Source organism: Lichenostomus cassidix, chromosome 20 (genome assembly GCF_008360975.1).
Source record: "Lichenostomus cassidix isolate B80296 chromosome 20, HeHo_3.0, whole genome shotgun sequence".
Taxonomy (NCBI): Eukaryota; Metazoa; Chordata; class Aves; order Passeriformes; family Meliphagidae; genus Lichenostomus; species Lichenostomus cassidix.
Window position 1 is genome coordinate 898,323 of NC_139500.1, and position 14,655 is coordinate 912,977.

The 14,655-nt window shown below is 42.6% G+C and overlaps 1 protein-coding gene across 1 annotated transcript in view; it reads left to right on the forward strand.

Annotated features, from left to right (window-relative positions):
• Positions 1 to 274: 274 nt before the first annotated feature.
• The window catches only part of PTPN1 (protein tyrosine phosphatase non-receptor type 1), a 31,577-nt gene continuing 17,196 nt past the window's right edge, over positions 275 to 14,655 (forward strand). The window contains exon 1 of the mRNA XM_085079035.1: positions 275 to 451. Coding sequence (XP_084935161.1) covers positions 389 to 451 — 63 coding nt within the window. The 5' untranslated portion in view covers positions 275 to 388. The remainder of the gene's footprint in view (positions 452 to 14,655) is intronic.

Here is a 14,655-nt window from a genome sequence, read left to right on the forward strand (position 1 = left end):
CGGGGGCAGAATGGCTCCGCTCTGCCGTGTCCTCGCCGCCAGCCCGACGCTGCGGCCCCTGTGCCGGGCCGGGGCCGCCGTACCTGGGGGTCGGCCGCGGGGGCTGAAGGGGCGGCGACCCCCGAGCCCGCCCCGCCGGCGGCCGGCAGCAGGCGATGGCCCTGCACGGAGCGGCCCGGGGGAAAGGCGCTGCCCTCAGCGCGGCCCCGCAGCCCCCGGCCCGTGGGGCGGGCGCTCCGCCGCTCCCAACGCCCCGGACGTCGCGTCGGCGGGGCGGGTGCGCAGTTCCGGCGGGAGCGGGAGGGCGGGGGCCGGGCAGAGCCGCCGCGGCCTCGGCAGCAGCTGCAGCCGGAGCTGCCGGAGCGGCGCGGGGGGCCAGGCCCCCGCCATGGAGATCGAGAAGGAGTTCCAGCGGCTCGACCAGGCCGCCAGCTGGGCCGCCATCTACCAGGTGAGGGGCAGCGCCCGGCCGGCTCTGCCCCGGCGCCGAGCGGGCAGCGCTGTCTCCCGCTCTCCGCGATGCCGCCGGTGCTGCCCCAGCCCGAGGGCCGGCCTGCCCCGGCGCTGCCCTGCCCTGCCCTGCCCTGCCCTGCCCTGCCCGGCCCTGCCCTGCCCTGCCCGGCCCGGCCCGGCCCGGCGCGGGCACCGCTGCCCGCCGCCCCCGCGCCCCGGCGCCGCTGCTCGTTCCCCGCTCGCCGCCGCTCCCGCAGTGGGGCACAGGAGCCCCTCGGCCCGCTGCCCGGTGCTGCAGGACCCCCGGCCGTGCGGCTCCCCGCGGGCACAGCCGATCCGATCCGGGCGGGGCGGGAGCAGCCGCGGTCACATCCTCACCGCGCTCCGGCGAGCCCGGCGGCCTCGGGAGCCCCGCGGGGACATCAGTGCTCGGTAGCTGTTAGCGCTGCCCCTCCCGGACCGCGGGGCAGTGAATCCCCCGGATTTGTCTTTGGTCTTGAGCAGAAAATCAGCGATGGGGACGTCAAATGCATGTAGCTTTTCAGTGACCTTAATCGTAGAACAGAGCCTGGAACAGCGTGTTAGTAATTGTGCGGCTAGCTAGTACTGGGTTTTTGTTGTTTCGTTTACTGCATTTAGAATTTTTTTGTGACATTTAAAACAACTGTGTGACAAACGTGAATGCTTGCAACAGTGTTTGCCTACTGGATTCAGCCTCGCATACAATGAGATGAAATGAGTGCATTTATCTTTAGAAATTCTTCACACCTTTATCTAAAACGAAGTTTAAGAGGAGCTGAAATACATGAATGGCTGGGTGGATGTGTTCAGTCAGATCAGGCAGCATTGCTGTAACATCCATTTTAATGTTTAGGCTGGTATATTTAATAAATGAATGACTTGAGGTTCATGTTTGCAACGTAGATGTTGAGCTTTGGTTCCTTTCAGTGTCGGTTTCTCTGGAAATAGACCATTGAGAGAAGCAGTGAAGTATAAAAGCAAAATCAATGGACTCGAGTTTCAGAATCGCAGCAGGCAAGTTTTAACAGTAACAGCTTGCAGGGTGAACATCTTCAGTTGTCTGGCATTGAGAGAATAAGCATGAAATGTTGAGCATGCTTTTCAGAAGGTCCATTTTCTCCATTTCCTTCCCTGCAGAGTGTCAGTGCTTGCTGACTGTATCAGTTGAAAGTCATGTGGATATATGACGTTATGTTTTTGCTGAACTGTTCTGGATGATTTGGTATGTTGCAGGCTTAGTGCTCAGGAAATGATTTTGAGTAATAGAGCTTTGTAATGGAAGGGGTGCATTTTACAGGTACAATTTAATTACAGAAGTGAAATATCTAAGGAGAATGAGGGAATGGCCCATTTTCAATGAGGGATCAGCATTCAGTGATATTTTTATCCTACTCTCTTTGAATTATATGACTCAGTAGCCTGCTCAAACTGTGGCACAGCATGAGCTTTGAGGACTAAAATTCAATTAAAAAAAAAAGGACTAAAGTGATTCTTTGATTTGCATCCAACTATTGACAAGCACAGGGGGTGGATTTTTTACTTTTTTTTCCCCTAAGATTGATTAGTAAATATGTGCATCATGAAATTCAGTTTCTCTACTGCATCCTGCTTTTAAATAAGCTGTTGAAAATGGCAACTTGGCAGGTCATGTACATCTGGAAGAGCAATTTACTTCTCTGTAATCTGTGCTTTTGGTGTCTGAGCTATGACATTAACAAAGCAGTTTTCCCACAATGCTGGTTTTTGCTTGGAGAATGCAGCAAGTAGAATCATGTATGTTATTAGGGCAGAAAAACAGCTTCCCCCAAGATAATTGTATCACAGGCTTGTAGTACCTAAGTGTCACGATTGTAACAGCTGAAATCCAGAAATGTTCTGCAGTATTCCAGGTGAAACATACTGCAGTTTGCTAGCAGTCACTTCCTCTTGTTCCTTGTCTCGGACTGTTGTCTAGAGATACAGCACTGCACAGCATCTCCAGCAGGAATTAGCAATAGACCAGGGAGGTGTGGCTACAGGGAGACTTGTCTGGGTGCCACATGACTTGGAAGGGTTAAAATTGTCCATGCTTTTTTTTGGATGAGCGGAAGTTGTGTTCAGCTATGATAGTACAGTTGTGAAAGAGTAGAATTTAGATTACTTTCTTTTTTTCAGTGTAACTAATCTCAGGATGGAGACACAAGCATTTCAAAATGAAGACCTCATGTAGGTGATTTTTTGACAGCCATGTCTTGGAAACTGCACAAGTAGTGGAACCATTCACTGTACAGCTGGTCAGAATAGGATGGACAGTGTTGAAGTTCTTCGTGTTTGGTTGGTTTAGGGGTTTTTTGTTGGTTTTGGTTTGGTTTTTTAATGTTTGTTTGGTTTTTAATACCTATTTCTATCCCTTACGTTCCTCTAGATTTATTTGCTACAAGAACTATGAGCCATGAGATCCTGTGGAGGTTGTTTAGGGACCCAAGTGATAAAAAAGAACTGCTCAGGTTCTGGCTGTTGCTTGTTTTTCAGAGAAACATAAGCATAAGAAAGGCACATTCAAATTAAAGTCCTCTTCCATAAAACAATAAGTTAAAGGAATGAGAGCTTTACCATGTGCTGACTGTGGGAAAGGTGTGCAACAGAAAACAAATGCTTAAGGGTAAGTGAATGATATGCACCCTGCATAAATATCATTAGAAGTATCTATTGGAATGAAAAGCATTCGCTCTGGAGATGTCACAACAAAAAACCCATACCCCAAAGGTAAGGAAAGCACAGTTTAGGCTTTTAGAGCAGAGAAGAAAAGTAGATATTTGTCCAGAATATCAAAGCAATGCTGGATTGTCATTTGCTCACCATGAGTGCAATATCAGATTTTCATAATAATTTTACATGCAGAAGTCTTCCAGAACTTTAGGAGATATTTTAGTTTCTAACTTCTTAGATGGAGTGATAGAATGAGATATTATCTTAAAAACACAACTCTCAAATACAGGTAGAGTTGCTTCTTGTGTTTATGTAAACTAGATATATGTTGACTTTAGTATGTTGGCCAATGATATTAACTTTGATGTGCTTACCAGGAACAGTAAAAATACTTCTGAGTTATTTACTGATGTACTATTCAACTGGCAATTCCATTCACCGTGGATAGAGGTAGAGCTGACATTTGGGGACAGCTCATGCAGTGTTTTCCATGAGAAGGTAGCAAAATGAAACTAAAATGTGCACTCTTTTCTTCTTTTTATAGTTAGTGGAATATAGAATAAGAAAGAACTGGATACACTTTAGATTTTCGAGGGTGTTTGGAAGTGAAAACAATGAACTGTGCTCTGGAAAGCTGAAGTGCAGTTGGAGCTGAGATTGAGGCCTGTAAGGGACACTGTAACTGTTCTCACTTTCTTTATTAATTTTTGAGTGTCTTTTAAACAAATATTAATGTGAATGGTAGTTTTTCCAAACCTCTCTAAGCTAAACTAAAATGGTACAAATTATGAAAATTATTAAACTTCATTCAGTTTATGGTAGGAAGTTCGAAAGGTATTTTCGATATCCCTCTGTCAGTAGGAAAAAGGCATGGGAAGTTTTTTAGGTGTTCACTATCTCTGGAAAAATATTTGTAGAGTGTATAGATGGATTTTGATATTGAAAGTATACTGTGAAATGGTTGACCCTGAAGGCTTGTAATAGTGTGGTTGTGTTGTGTATTTAAAGTCAATGAACAGGAAGCTCTACAAGTGTCTTTGGTTTATAAGCTGCAGCAAGAGTGCAGGCTGCAGTCTGAAAGCATTTGGGTTACTCCTTTCCTCTGGTGCTAAGCAGCAGATAAATTGTGGCATGAGCATGACTTGTTATAAATGCATCTTTGTGCTTTATTCTGCCAGTTCTAGCTGCAGGTCTCTGCATGCAGTGCCTTGCCACTGCTTAATTTGTGCTCTGTTGATTCATTCGAGGCTTAGCATAATTGGCTCTGGTTATGGAAAGCTGGTTTAGAACTCAGAGTTGCAGGGAGTCTCTCTGTTCCTTCAGTAAGCTGAAGATATTCCACGTTTTCCAGTGCTGTACAGTCACTGAGTCTTGCTACACGTGTGCTGGGTTAGTGATGGAGAAGCAAAGTGTCTGTGGCTCACAAAGTCAGGATCCTCCCCGGAAAGCAGAGTAGTTGTTCAGCTGCAGGTGAAGGTACCTTTTGGGCTATTGGAGCTTGCTCAGGGCACTCTGCTGCATTGGTTGGGTTTTGCTGCTGGCTTTTTCAGATCAGCACCAGTTGTGTCTGCTGCTGGCAGATCTGAGGTTGGCCAAGTCCCATTATATAAAGCCACCAAGCCTCTCACTCTTTCTTGTTCTGCAGAGTTTAAAATCTAAATACTTGAACCCAGACCTTCTGTGATAGCCCTGCTGGAACTAGAATATAAAGAAATGGAGCCTGTTATGGTTATCATTTGCTAAAAATTTAGAAACCATGCAATGTGCACACAGTACTCACCTGCTTCTGAGCATATTTGGAAGGGGTTTGTGGTGTTGGTGTGTTCTTCCACATGTTACTTATACCTCCACCCCATGCTGGAAGCACAGATGTAGAGAAGGAAACTTAGGGAGAAAGCAGTGTTGGCCACATTCCAAATGATGGTAAATTCAAATAGAAATAGTCCTTGTAAGCAGAGAATAAAATGTGGTAGTGGTAGACCAAATCTTTTTCAAACAAAAATAACTTTCTAAATATGCTGGGTAGGTTTGAAATAACAGTTCATCCTATAGTTAACTACACATTAAAATGAAATCTTTTCCTGTAATACTTGCTTTGCAAATGGACTTTCTCCAAGGGTTCTCTTCAGCTGAGACTTTGTAAGCTGTGGCTTACACTGAAATATCACTGCTACTTTCTTGTAAACATGAGAATTACCAGGTTTTAGAAAGTAGCATGACTTAAGTATCTGTTTGGATTGTGAATTTAGCCTCAATAAATACCTGAGGACACTCAGTGATTCCTTACTAAGTGATTGCTTCTTTGCAGTGTTCATAATGAACACAGACTTGATCTGATCTCTGAGCTTGGATGTTTGCAGAACTTACCATTGAGGTTTTCTGGGTTTTTTTTTAGTCAGTGGTCAACTTGTTTCATGTTGATTTGCAAAAGAGGTGGTTCTTTTTCTTTCTGATGCTAGGAGACATGCCCTTGCTGGTTTGACTGGGAGAGGCACTTTGATAGAGCATCCAAATGCCTTTGTGTGTTCACTTTGTAGATCATGTAGTACAAATGCCAATTCATTTCCTACCAAACCCTGTGAATTTAGATGTGCTTTTTCTCTCACCCACACAGAATACAGCTAAGATTCAACAGCTTGCCTGTCATATTATACCAAGAAAAACTGGTAGAAGTGATTCTTGGAAATTCATGTGATTCTGCTAATGGTGATAGCTGATCTACTTTCAAATTGGGTTGTATTTTCTGCTTTTAAGAAAGCAGGTTCATAGAACAGCAGTGAAAAATTTGTGTCCTTGTTGGGAAGGAAAATGAGCTGGCGTAATATGAAACTTTTAGAAACGTTTTTTTATTCTATTTTTTCTTATTTTTAATTCTGTAAGTTCACTTTCCCTGTGCTTTCATGGATTTCAGTATTGTCCATGGAGAATTCTTTATCCTAGAATGTGGACCAAGAAATACATTGTTTCAATAAATGGCTGGGGTTTAGATTTGTAAATAGTGAAGTAACAAACTGGTAAAGGGCAACTGCTCGTGAAAGCAACATAAATCCAGGTCACTTCAGAGATCTGGGGTTTAACTCTTGCAGTTAGAGTCTTTATATTTTTCAACTCAAAACATTTACCATCAATACCACGTCAGATGTGAGTCTTCCCAAACTGTGTGTATGCTGTATCTTTTTCTCCAGAGATTTTTGTTTTTAGAGGGTACTCTATTCCTACCTCCTACATGTCCTTGCTGGTGTAATAAGTTACATTATCCTTTTAGGCAGAATTCTTTTAGTGCCACTGATGCTGAACATGTATCTTATTTTGTTGCTGATTTGTTAATCTCTGGAACGAAAAGATATTTGGACAGTTCCACCTCCTAGTTGGCCATATCTTCCACGGAAGAATAAAAGAACCCCTTTCTGCTGCATCCAACATTAATCCCATATGTGATCTATCTAAACAGAATACTGGTACCTATGTTAAAAGCCCGTTTCCGTTGTTAGGAACTGAAACTTGATTCCCACTTTGTATATGGAATATCTTGTTTCCTCCTGTTAGGATCCAGGGCTTCAAGGAGTTCCACAGTTGTCTCAGCTCTTGGTTGTTGTGGATGCTTTGGGAACATGTGGTTTAAGGAATCAAAAGTTACCTTCAGCACTGAGGGTGAAAAGGTCAGTGGTGAAAATTTAGCTGTTTCACTACATGTGAAGAGATCATTTAATCAGGTTTGCATTGTTTGGTGCAGTCTTTTTCTTCTTAGAAGGTTAAAACAGTTTCTGCATCAGTAGAGATAGAAAATAAAGCAACAGTACAGTGGGTTTTGCATTCTGCCAGTCCGTGCAATTACAGAAAGACCTCTGTGGAGTACAGGGGTGAGTGTGGAGCTGGGCAGACTTCACTGCAGGCAGAGGAAAGCCTCCCCTCTGGGCTGAAAGCTCTCTGTACTTCATGTACTAAAATAATTGCTTGTTAAAAATGCTACTACATAGTACTATTCTGAACTTAAAGTAGGTATTATATTTGTGATCTGTCAGGTGCTTTTTCTTGTATGTGAAGTTCCCAGAATTTTATGCTGCTTCTGTCAAGTACTTGATTCGTCAAGTACTTGATGCTGAGAGCCATCCTACAAAAGACACTCTGTTTCTCAGATTCTTTATATTTATATGGAACAAGCGTTCTACACATAAAGAGGAATGTTCTCATAACCTTCTTCCCTTGTGCACATTTCAATGAGAATTGCTTGTTTATACCATTCCTGATCCCACAGTAACAGGTTACAGTAGCATAAACAGTGCGACCTTTTAATGTGATGGCAGGAAGTAAAATGTGAAATCTATTTTAAAAACGCATCTTTGACTAAGGAAGAGTATACTTCCTTTTTCTGACAGGAAAAATAACCCGTGCTAGTTCAGAAGATCTCAATTCCATTTTACTGTGTGAGGCCTGTTTTTGACACTGTCTTCTGTACGGTCACTGCAGCTGCTTGAAGTAGGACTAAACCTCTGCCATCCTTGTGTGGAATTGTATGTCCTTTCTTAACATTTGCACAGCTATCAGTGACTAAAGATGAGGTCTACAGGAAAAACGCAACTCTGACATGAGCAAGAGGTTTTAGTAAGAGGAACTTCTTTTGGAAAAAAGGAAAGGGTGGGTCATTGGAGCAAGAACTGGAAAAATACTACATAGCTTATTAAACAGCTAAAATACAAATACATTTAAAAAAAATTCCTATATACTTCCAGAAGTGGAAGAGAAATGGGGAGTTTTACCCAGTAAAGGAGGGGGGATGGATAGCTACCCAACTCTAGAAAACGTTTTTGTTTTTCCTTAGGAGTTTAATTAAATTGGAAATAAACACTGTCACTTTTTTCTTAAATTTCTGCCAGTGGAGAATTTTCACAGTAAATCAGAGTTGCTACCTAGAACTTCTTGGTATCTGTGGGATGTCATGAACAAGAACTGTGTTTCAGCCTGTGCTTTGTTTTAACTCCCAGTATTGAAACCTTCTCAGAACTGGCCTCAAGTATTTCATGACCAGGACAAATCTGCCCTTGTGCTGTTTCAGAGCTCCTGTAAGAAATGTGTGAAGGACAGCATGTGTTGGGAACCAGCAAACCCATTCTTTTGATCCTTATGAGCTGGGGTGGAATTGGTGGAGCACTTTAGGACTGGGGGTTGATGTGAGCACTTGGGCAGTGATGTTTGGCAGGGAGCAGCATTACCTGCCTGGCTTGTTAATGAGTTCCCCTCGGATAGCAGTTGCCTTCTGTTCTCCAGCAGTCCCTGAGAACTGACACAGCTCCTGACAGATAAAGCAGGAGAGCGTGTGGCAGCCTGGCTGGTGTTGGGAGCAGCAGAGCAGGACCAGGGGGTGACTTTGGGCAGTGGTGGCTTGGGGAGAGGGAGGGTCTGATCAACTGGACGTGCAAAACCCACAGTGCTCAACCCTCCTCTGGAGAAGGGCTCAGGAATGGGGCTGTTTTCAGGGGAACCCCCAGCTTCTGGAATTTCTCTGTCCTGCATCCATCAGACTCGTCTGGTGTTCAGTAGAGGCGAAAGATTGGAATGGGAGGTTGAAAATACATGAAATCTTTACAGCTGCTAAGTTCCTGGATTTATTAGCCCACATGAGAGCATTAGTGGAGAGGTCTAATCTTAACAGTCTTTAGAGCCTGTCAGGAAGCAGACAGAGCAGAAAGGTTTCATGGAAACTACTGACTTATGTCTTATTTGTCATTGATTTCATGTTTATAATTTGTGTAAAGCTGACCATCAGGAGCCTCCATTGGGAGCCAAGCCCATCAGACAAGGCTTTGCTTGGTCGCCCACACAACCCAGTCTACTGGATACTTCTCTGTGACTGACTGGCTGCAGGAAATTCCTTGTCTACTTCTCTGCCTGCTGAGTTCTTTAGCACACGAAATTTGGTAATACTGCTAGTAAGTTAATATTGCTACCCAGTTAAGAGCAAGCACTCAAACATTTATCGCTTTCATCTAAAAACATCTACATCTTTGGGGATTTTTTGTACCAAAGTCTTCATTAACAATGTGTTCTGCATATAAAACTCTCTCTCTACAGGCAAAATTATGTCTTGAAATACTTACAGAAGAATAATACAATCTAAAAATGCTTTGCCCTCAGCAGTGTTGATGTAAGAGGAGGCACTTGTGTGTGATTCTGGTAGCTGATAACCTTAATTTGTGGATCAGTGCTCAGAAGCCTTTGGTGTAGCTATATTTTGGGGGGGTGAGGAATGGAAAGGAATGTGATAGGTGTGAAGGGTTTATTTAAAGATATTTACTGCATTTTTTAGTATTTTTTTTCTGCAAGTGTTCCAGATCTGTGCTATGACTGCAGATGAGGCTTTGAGGTAGACATCAAGTGATAAAGTATGTTTAGTCACAACTGATAACTGGCTTCGGCTGGCAGGAAGTGGAACACGATGAGCAACAGTCTGGTGGAGCCTGGGGTGTGGTGGGTTCAGTGCAGCACTGTCTGGGCTGGCAAGGAGTGCTGGAAGTAATAGGAGTCATGTGTTTCCAGAGAGGATACTGCCACTGTCAGAGGTAGAAGTGGTATGGGTTGCTTGGCTTTGCTAAATCACTTGGTGTTCTCAGAATTAATTATTTTAAACTAGCAGGATGAGTAGATGTATGAAGTGACAAAACTGTTTATCTCATCTGATCCATACAACTGACTCTCACTCTGCAGTCTGTTTCATTACCATGGGGAGCATTCAGCAGTCCTTTGAAGGCCTGGCTTGTCAAGTTTTGCAGTCTTTTTCATGTGCTGGAGTGCAGAGTGCTAATCCCTGCTGCATTAGGATGTCTGTGAGCACGTACCTTGATTATGTGATGTCCCTGTTTAACATTGACATTTTTTTTTATGAACTCTCAGTTGCTTTCATATGAGAAGATGTCAGCTGGACATGAAAGCTCTCTGTCCCTGCAGTGATAGTTAAAACACCCTCTAATAACACAGGGTTGGTTCTGTCAGTGTCTTGAAGCATTGCTTTGCAACTTGGAGAACTAAAAATACTGAGTACATTCTAGCATGCAAGGTCTGGCTGGTTTGGGGTTAAGGGAGGGGTTGTCTTTACGCCAGTTCCCAGGCTTGTTGGCCATAGGTGGATTTTCTTACACATTTACATCTCTGCTGTAAGTATTTAAGAGTTAAGTTTCTCTTTCCAAAAAGCATATTGGCTTTTTCTCTCTTACCCTTAGAGCAGTTTACTACTTTGGAAGTAGTTGCATAAGCATGGTGCTTTTATGTGTAAACTCTTCTGCTAAACCTTGGTGCACAGCAGAGGTGCCCAGCCATCCTGCCCCGGAGCCATGTGGAAGCTGGACAGTCTGTCCTGTCCCTGTCATTGCCAATGTGCCTGTGCAGCCCTTCCATGACACACCACTCACACAGTGACAGTCACACAGTTGGGGAACACGTGTTAGGTGGGAAAATGGCAGCAGTGTTTGACTTACCCCAAAACTCTATTTGGGCCATGGATTGGGAGCTGAGCAGCTTGGGTTCAGAATGCTGCAAGGTTTAATATTAACCTAGCTTAGTTAGATTGGTTTCCTAAACACAAATTAGACAGTCATGTGAAAAGCCAGGAGTATCCTAATTCTGCTTTATCTGACATCTGTTTTGAGCAGTACTGTTTGTTCTCGGCAGGTTTTTGTGTGCATTGCAGTAGCTTGGCAACCTGTAGGTTGCACCATTCAGTGAATTCAGTATGGTTTTAATCATCACTACAATTTTCCTTTCCAAATTTGAATATTCTAAGTACAGTGAAGTGGGCATCAGTGATTATACCAGCAACTGGCACGTTAAACAGATCCCAACTGAAACAAGCTGTTCATGCAAATTTCTAATCCAGCAAGTTTCTTCAATTCCAGTCCAAAAGTCTTTCTTAAGAAAAGATACTTAAAACTTCTCTCTGGGAATGGTAGTTACGCAGTTACAGCTACTTCAAGTTCCCAAAGAGGGATTTGGGCAGTATGCTGAAAACCAAAGCACTGAAAGCACGACTGTTTGCTGGTTCTGCTGGAGAAGCAAAGCTCGAGTTTGACCTTTCCCTGCATGCAGAGGCATGAACCTGCATTGTGCAATCCTGTTAATTGTACATTCTCTTTAAACTCTTGGAATCTTGTTAGGTTAGAAATGATAAAAAGCTTTTAGTAATAGTGTAATGAGCGTGCTTTGGCAGAATGAATCTGTAGTTCCATTGCCTTTCTGCGTACTAATGGCCAACATGGTGAAACATTCTTTTGCCATAGATTAGAACTTGCTGGAATTTGGTCTTACACCCTTAATTGTAGGGAACAAACAGAATGCAGGAGGGAAACCCATTTGCATTATGGAGCTGGTACCTGTGTAACATATGGTTCATCATTTTGATTGCATGGGGTTTCTTGATACTAAATAAATTCTGTGTTCCCCCTCACAAATCTGACTTAAAAACTGCATCTCAAGAAAGCCAGTAAAGCAACACACAGTACAAACATCTTCAAGGAAATGAAGCTTGCCACTGAACAAGATGTAGATGATGATGTTTTTTTAATAGGTAAAGGAGAGTTCACAATTTCCTATTTAACAATTCCTCCATTTCCTTTCTTGTGTGTTTTAGTACTTCCTGTACATACAACCTCATAACTTGGAGAATTTTGATGGAATTAGTGGAAAGTTGGAAATATGGCTGGTGCTTGTCCCATAGTATTCTAAATGGAAAAATAACACTGACATCATCTGAACATGTGCCCCATTGTAGTCATGGCATTTTGTTAATAGCCATGTTAATGACTATTTCATTAACACTTGCATGGACATTAGAAAGTTCAATTCAGCTTTTGGATTCCCATTGGAGTACCCAGTGGGAATGAAATAATTAATGTGGAAAGACACCCCTTAGCCATGAGGAAAAATAAATATGCTTTAAAAATCTGACTTTAAATTCTCAGTGTTTCAAAGGAATGGACAGTTTACTTGTGTTAGAACTGAGACTTTCTTTCTCATCTGAAGCAGCTGGGAACTTGTCTTTTCCTTTCAAGGCAGGCTCTTCTGAATACTCCAGATAGAGGGGAGGTTGCCTTTACCTTATCAGATGAGAATATGTGCCTTTATAAATGAAACATTTCAGAAAGAATAGTGGGAAGTCTCTAAAGTCTGACTATTCTGTTGCATTTGGTGTGGTAACAGCATTGTGCTGTGAAGGCTAATTTAGTAGGTTTTGGAGAGGGGAAAAAATCTTTGGGGCTCTTATAATATGCAAACTTAATTAGAGGTTACAGTGAACACAGCTGTTTCTGGCCAAGCTGACTAAGCTAGGAATTCAAATTACTATTTTTAGTTAGCTTACAAAGTCTCTAGTTTTCAATGGTACCCATGTTATTACTTCTAAAAATTATACTGTTGTGTATTTATCACCCTGACAATAAGCATTTTTAGTGCAACCAGTCCATTACTTTTTTAATCAATCAAAGTGTTAGCAATTCCGTGAGATATTGTGAAGATAACTTCAAATTCACATTCTGAACTAGTTTCTTTTTTTTACTAACCTTTGTTTGGAACTTTTTGCAAAGATTACTGGATGAGAAAAAAAAATTCCTCAAAATCTGCGTGTACTGAATAGACCTACTTCATGCATAAATTTGTTGCTTTAAAAAAATCAGTCTAATTTTAACATAGCATATGGCAAGTTGGTGTCTAAAACTGCTTTAACTGGCTGTACTTTCTAAGTGCATATATAGCTTGTTTAACTCCAGATAAGTATTAAAGAAAAGCCACTGTAATTTGTGTTTGCTTCTGTGAACACCAATAGCTTGCTTACTCTGTCCTATGAATTATATTAGATAAGATCAGAGTTTAGTTTTAGTCAGTGTTGGGGGTAGAAAATGAGGCTTGCAAATTTATTCTGTTATCAAAAAATCCTGTTTTCATGATGATAAGAGACTTTCAAACCAACTCAAATCAAGAAAATAAAAAGTAGGCAAACTCCAGAAGTTCTGATTCCTAAGTAAGAAACCTTTTGTTTCTGGCTTCATGTCATCATGGAAAATAGGCCATTGAGAGTTAATCTAGAAGTGCTTTTGTATTTAGAAGGAGTTTCTCACCAGAAATGCAAGAGGGAATGCAGGATTCCCAGGCCTGGCTCCCATGGCTATGAGCAGTGCGCCCTTCCAGTTCCAGTTCTTTTTTCTGTGGTGCTAATGACAGGGTAGGGGAGCTTGTCTAAAGCTTTCTTCCCTTGCCTCTAGGAACCAGGGAAGACAAAAGCATTCCTACAAGAGCCTAAAAAAATTGCCCAGAGAAATGGCCTCCCTTCTGAAAGGGAACTCCGGAGTTGTCCCAACACAGCTGTTGGGTACAGCGAAGGGTTGGATTCCTGAAATGGTGCTGAGGAACATTGACTCCTAAGTTAGAAACCTAAGGAGTTGGAGCATCCAGCTGGTAACTAATCCACTTGGAGAACACAAGTAGCATCCCTTACAGCAGCCAAGAGATGTCTGCTGCCTGTCCTCAGTGGGGACTTCCTTGGGGCGTTGACACCACTCCTCAGGGAGGACAGGAGTGGTTGTTTGGAAGAGAGAGAGATCCAAATCCCTGCTCTAGAATAAGGTCTCTTTCTCATTGAACTCCTTTAATGTTTTAGCAGTCCAAGAAGACAGAGATGTTTATTTTGGAATGTAATGACAACAACAAACTTGATATTAGGGTATTCAAAGGACAATAGCAGTGATGTGAAAAAATGTACGGTATTTTGCTTTGTAAACCCTAGAAGTATATTTTTGTAGCTCTGAGTCTCTGATGAGAATGTGTGTTCACATTCTCACAACCAGCCCATCTTTTCCCTTTGCAGCAAATGCTGATGTCTCGATAACACCATAACAAAAAGGAATTGATTATAAGTCTCCTCGTTCCCCTATTAGTCACTACATTGCCTGTGGTTTTGGGAGGTGTTGTGAGGTGCCAAGTCAAGCTGTTGAATTTGTAAGTACCATGATAAGTAAATGTGGGAAGTCTGGAGCTCTTTGACAAGTCAGATTTTCTGTTTTCAGGCACGTGTGGTTTTGTAAGGCCTCTCTGACATTGGTGAAGTTTTTTGCTCTCACATTGTCTCTGTGTAGACATCTCTCATTCCACCTAGTTTGTAATATTTGTTTTGAGCACTCACTAGAATTTCTGAGGTCAGATAATTTCCTGTTTCCAAGTAATAACGTAAACTTCTTTGGTCTTAATTACTGGTAACCCCTTTAATGTAGCAGTGGCACCTTTGAGGAGGGGTGTCTGTTTTCTTCTGCTGGAAATTCCTCATCTCTGCAACCAAAGCAGTGCTGCAGAACAGGCTGAGGAGTGTGAGAAGCATCATCCTGTTTGCTAAATCCAGGGTTAAAAATCCTTGTGATCTTATTCAGGAAATCACATGCCTTGCAGGGAATTGTTCTGGTGCTAAATGCATGGGTATAAAATCAAACTGAAAAAAACCCCTAGCCTCACCACCAGGAG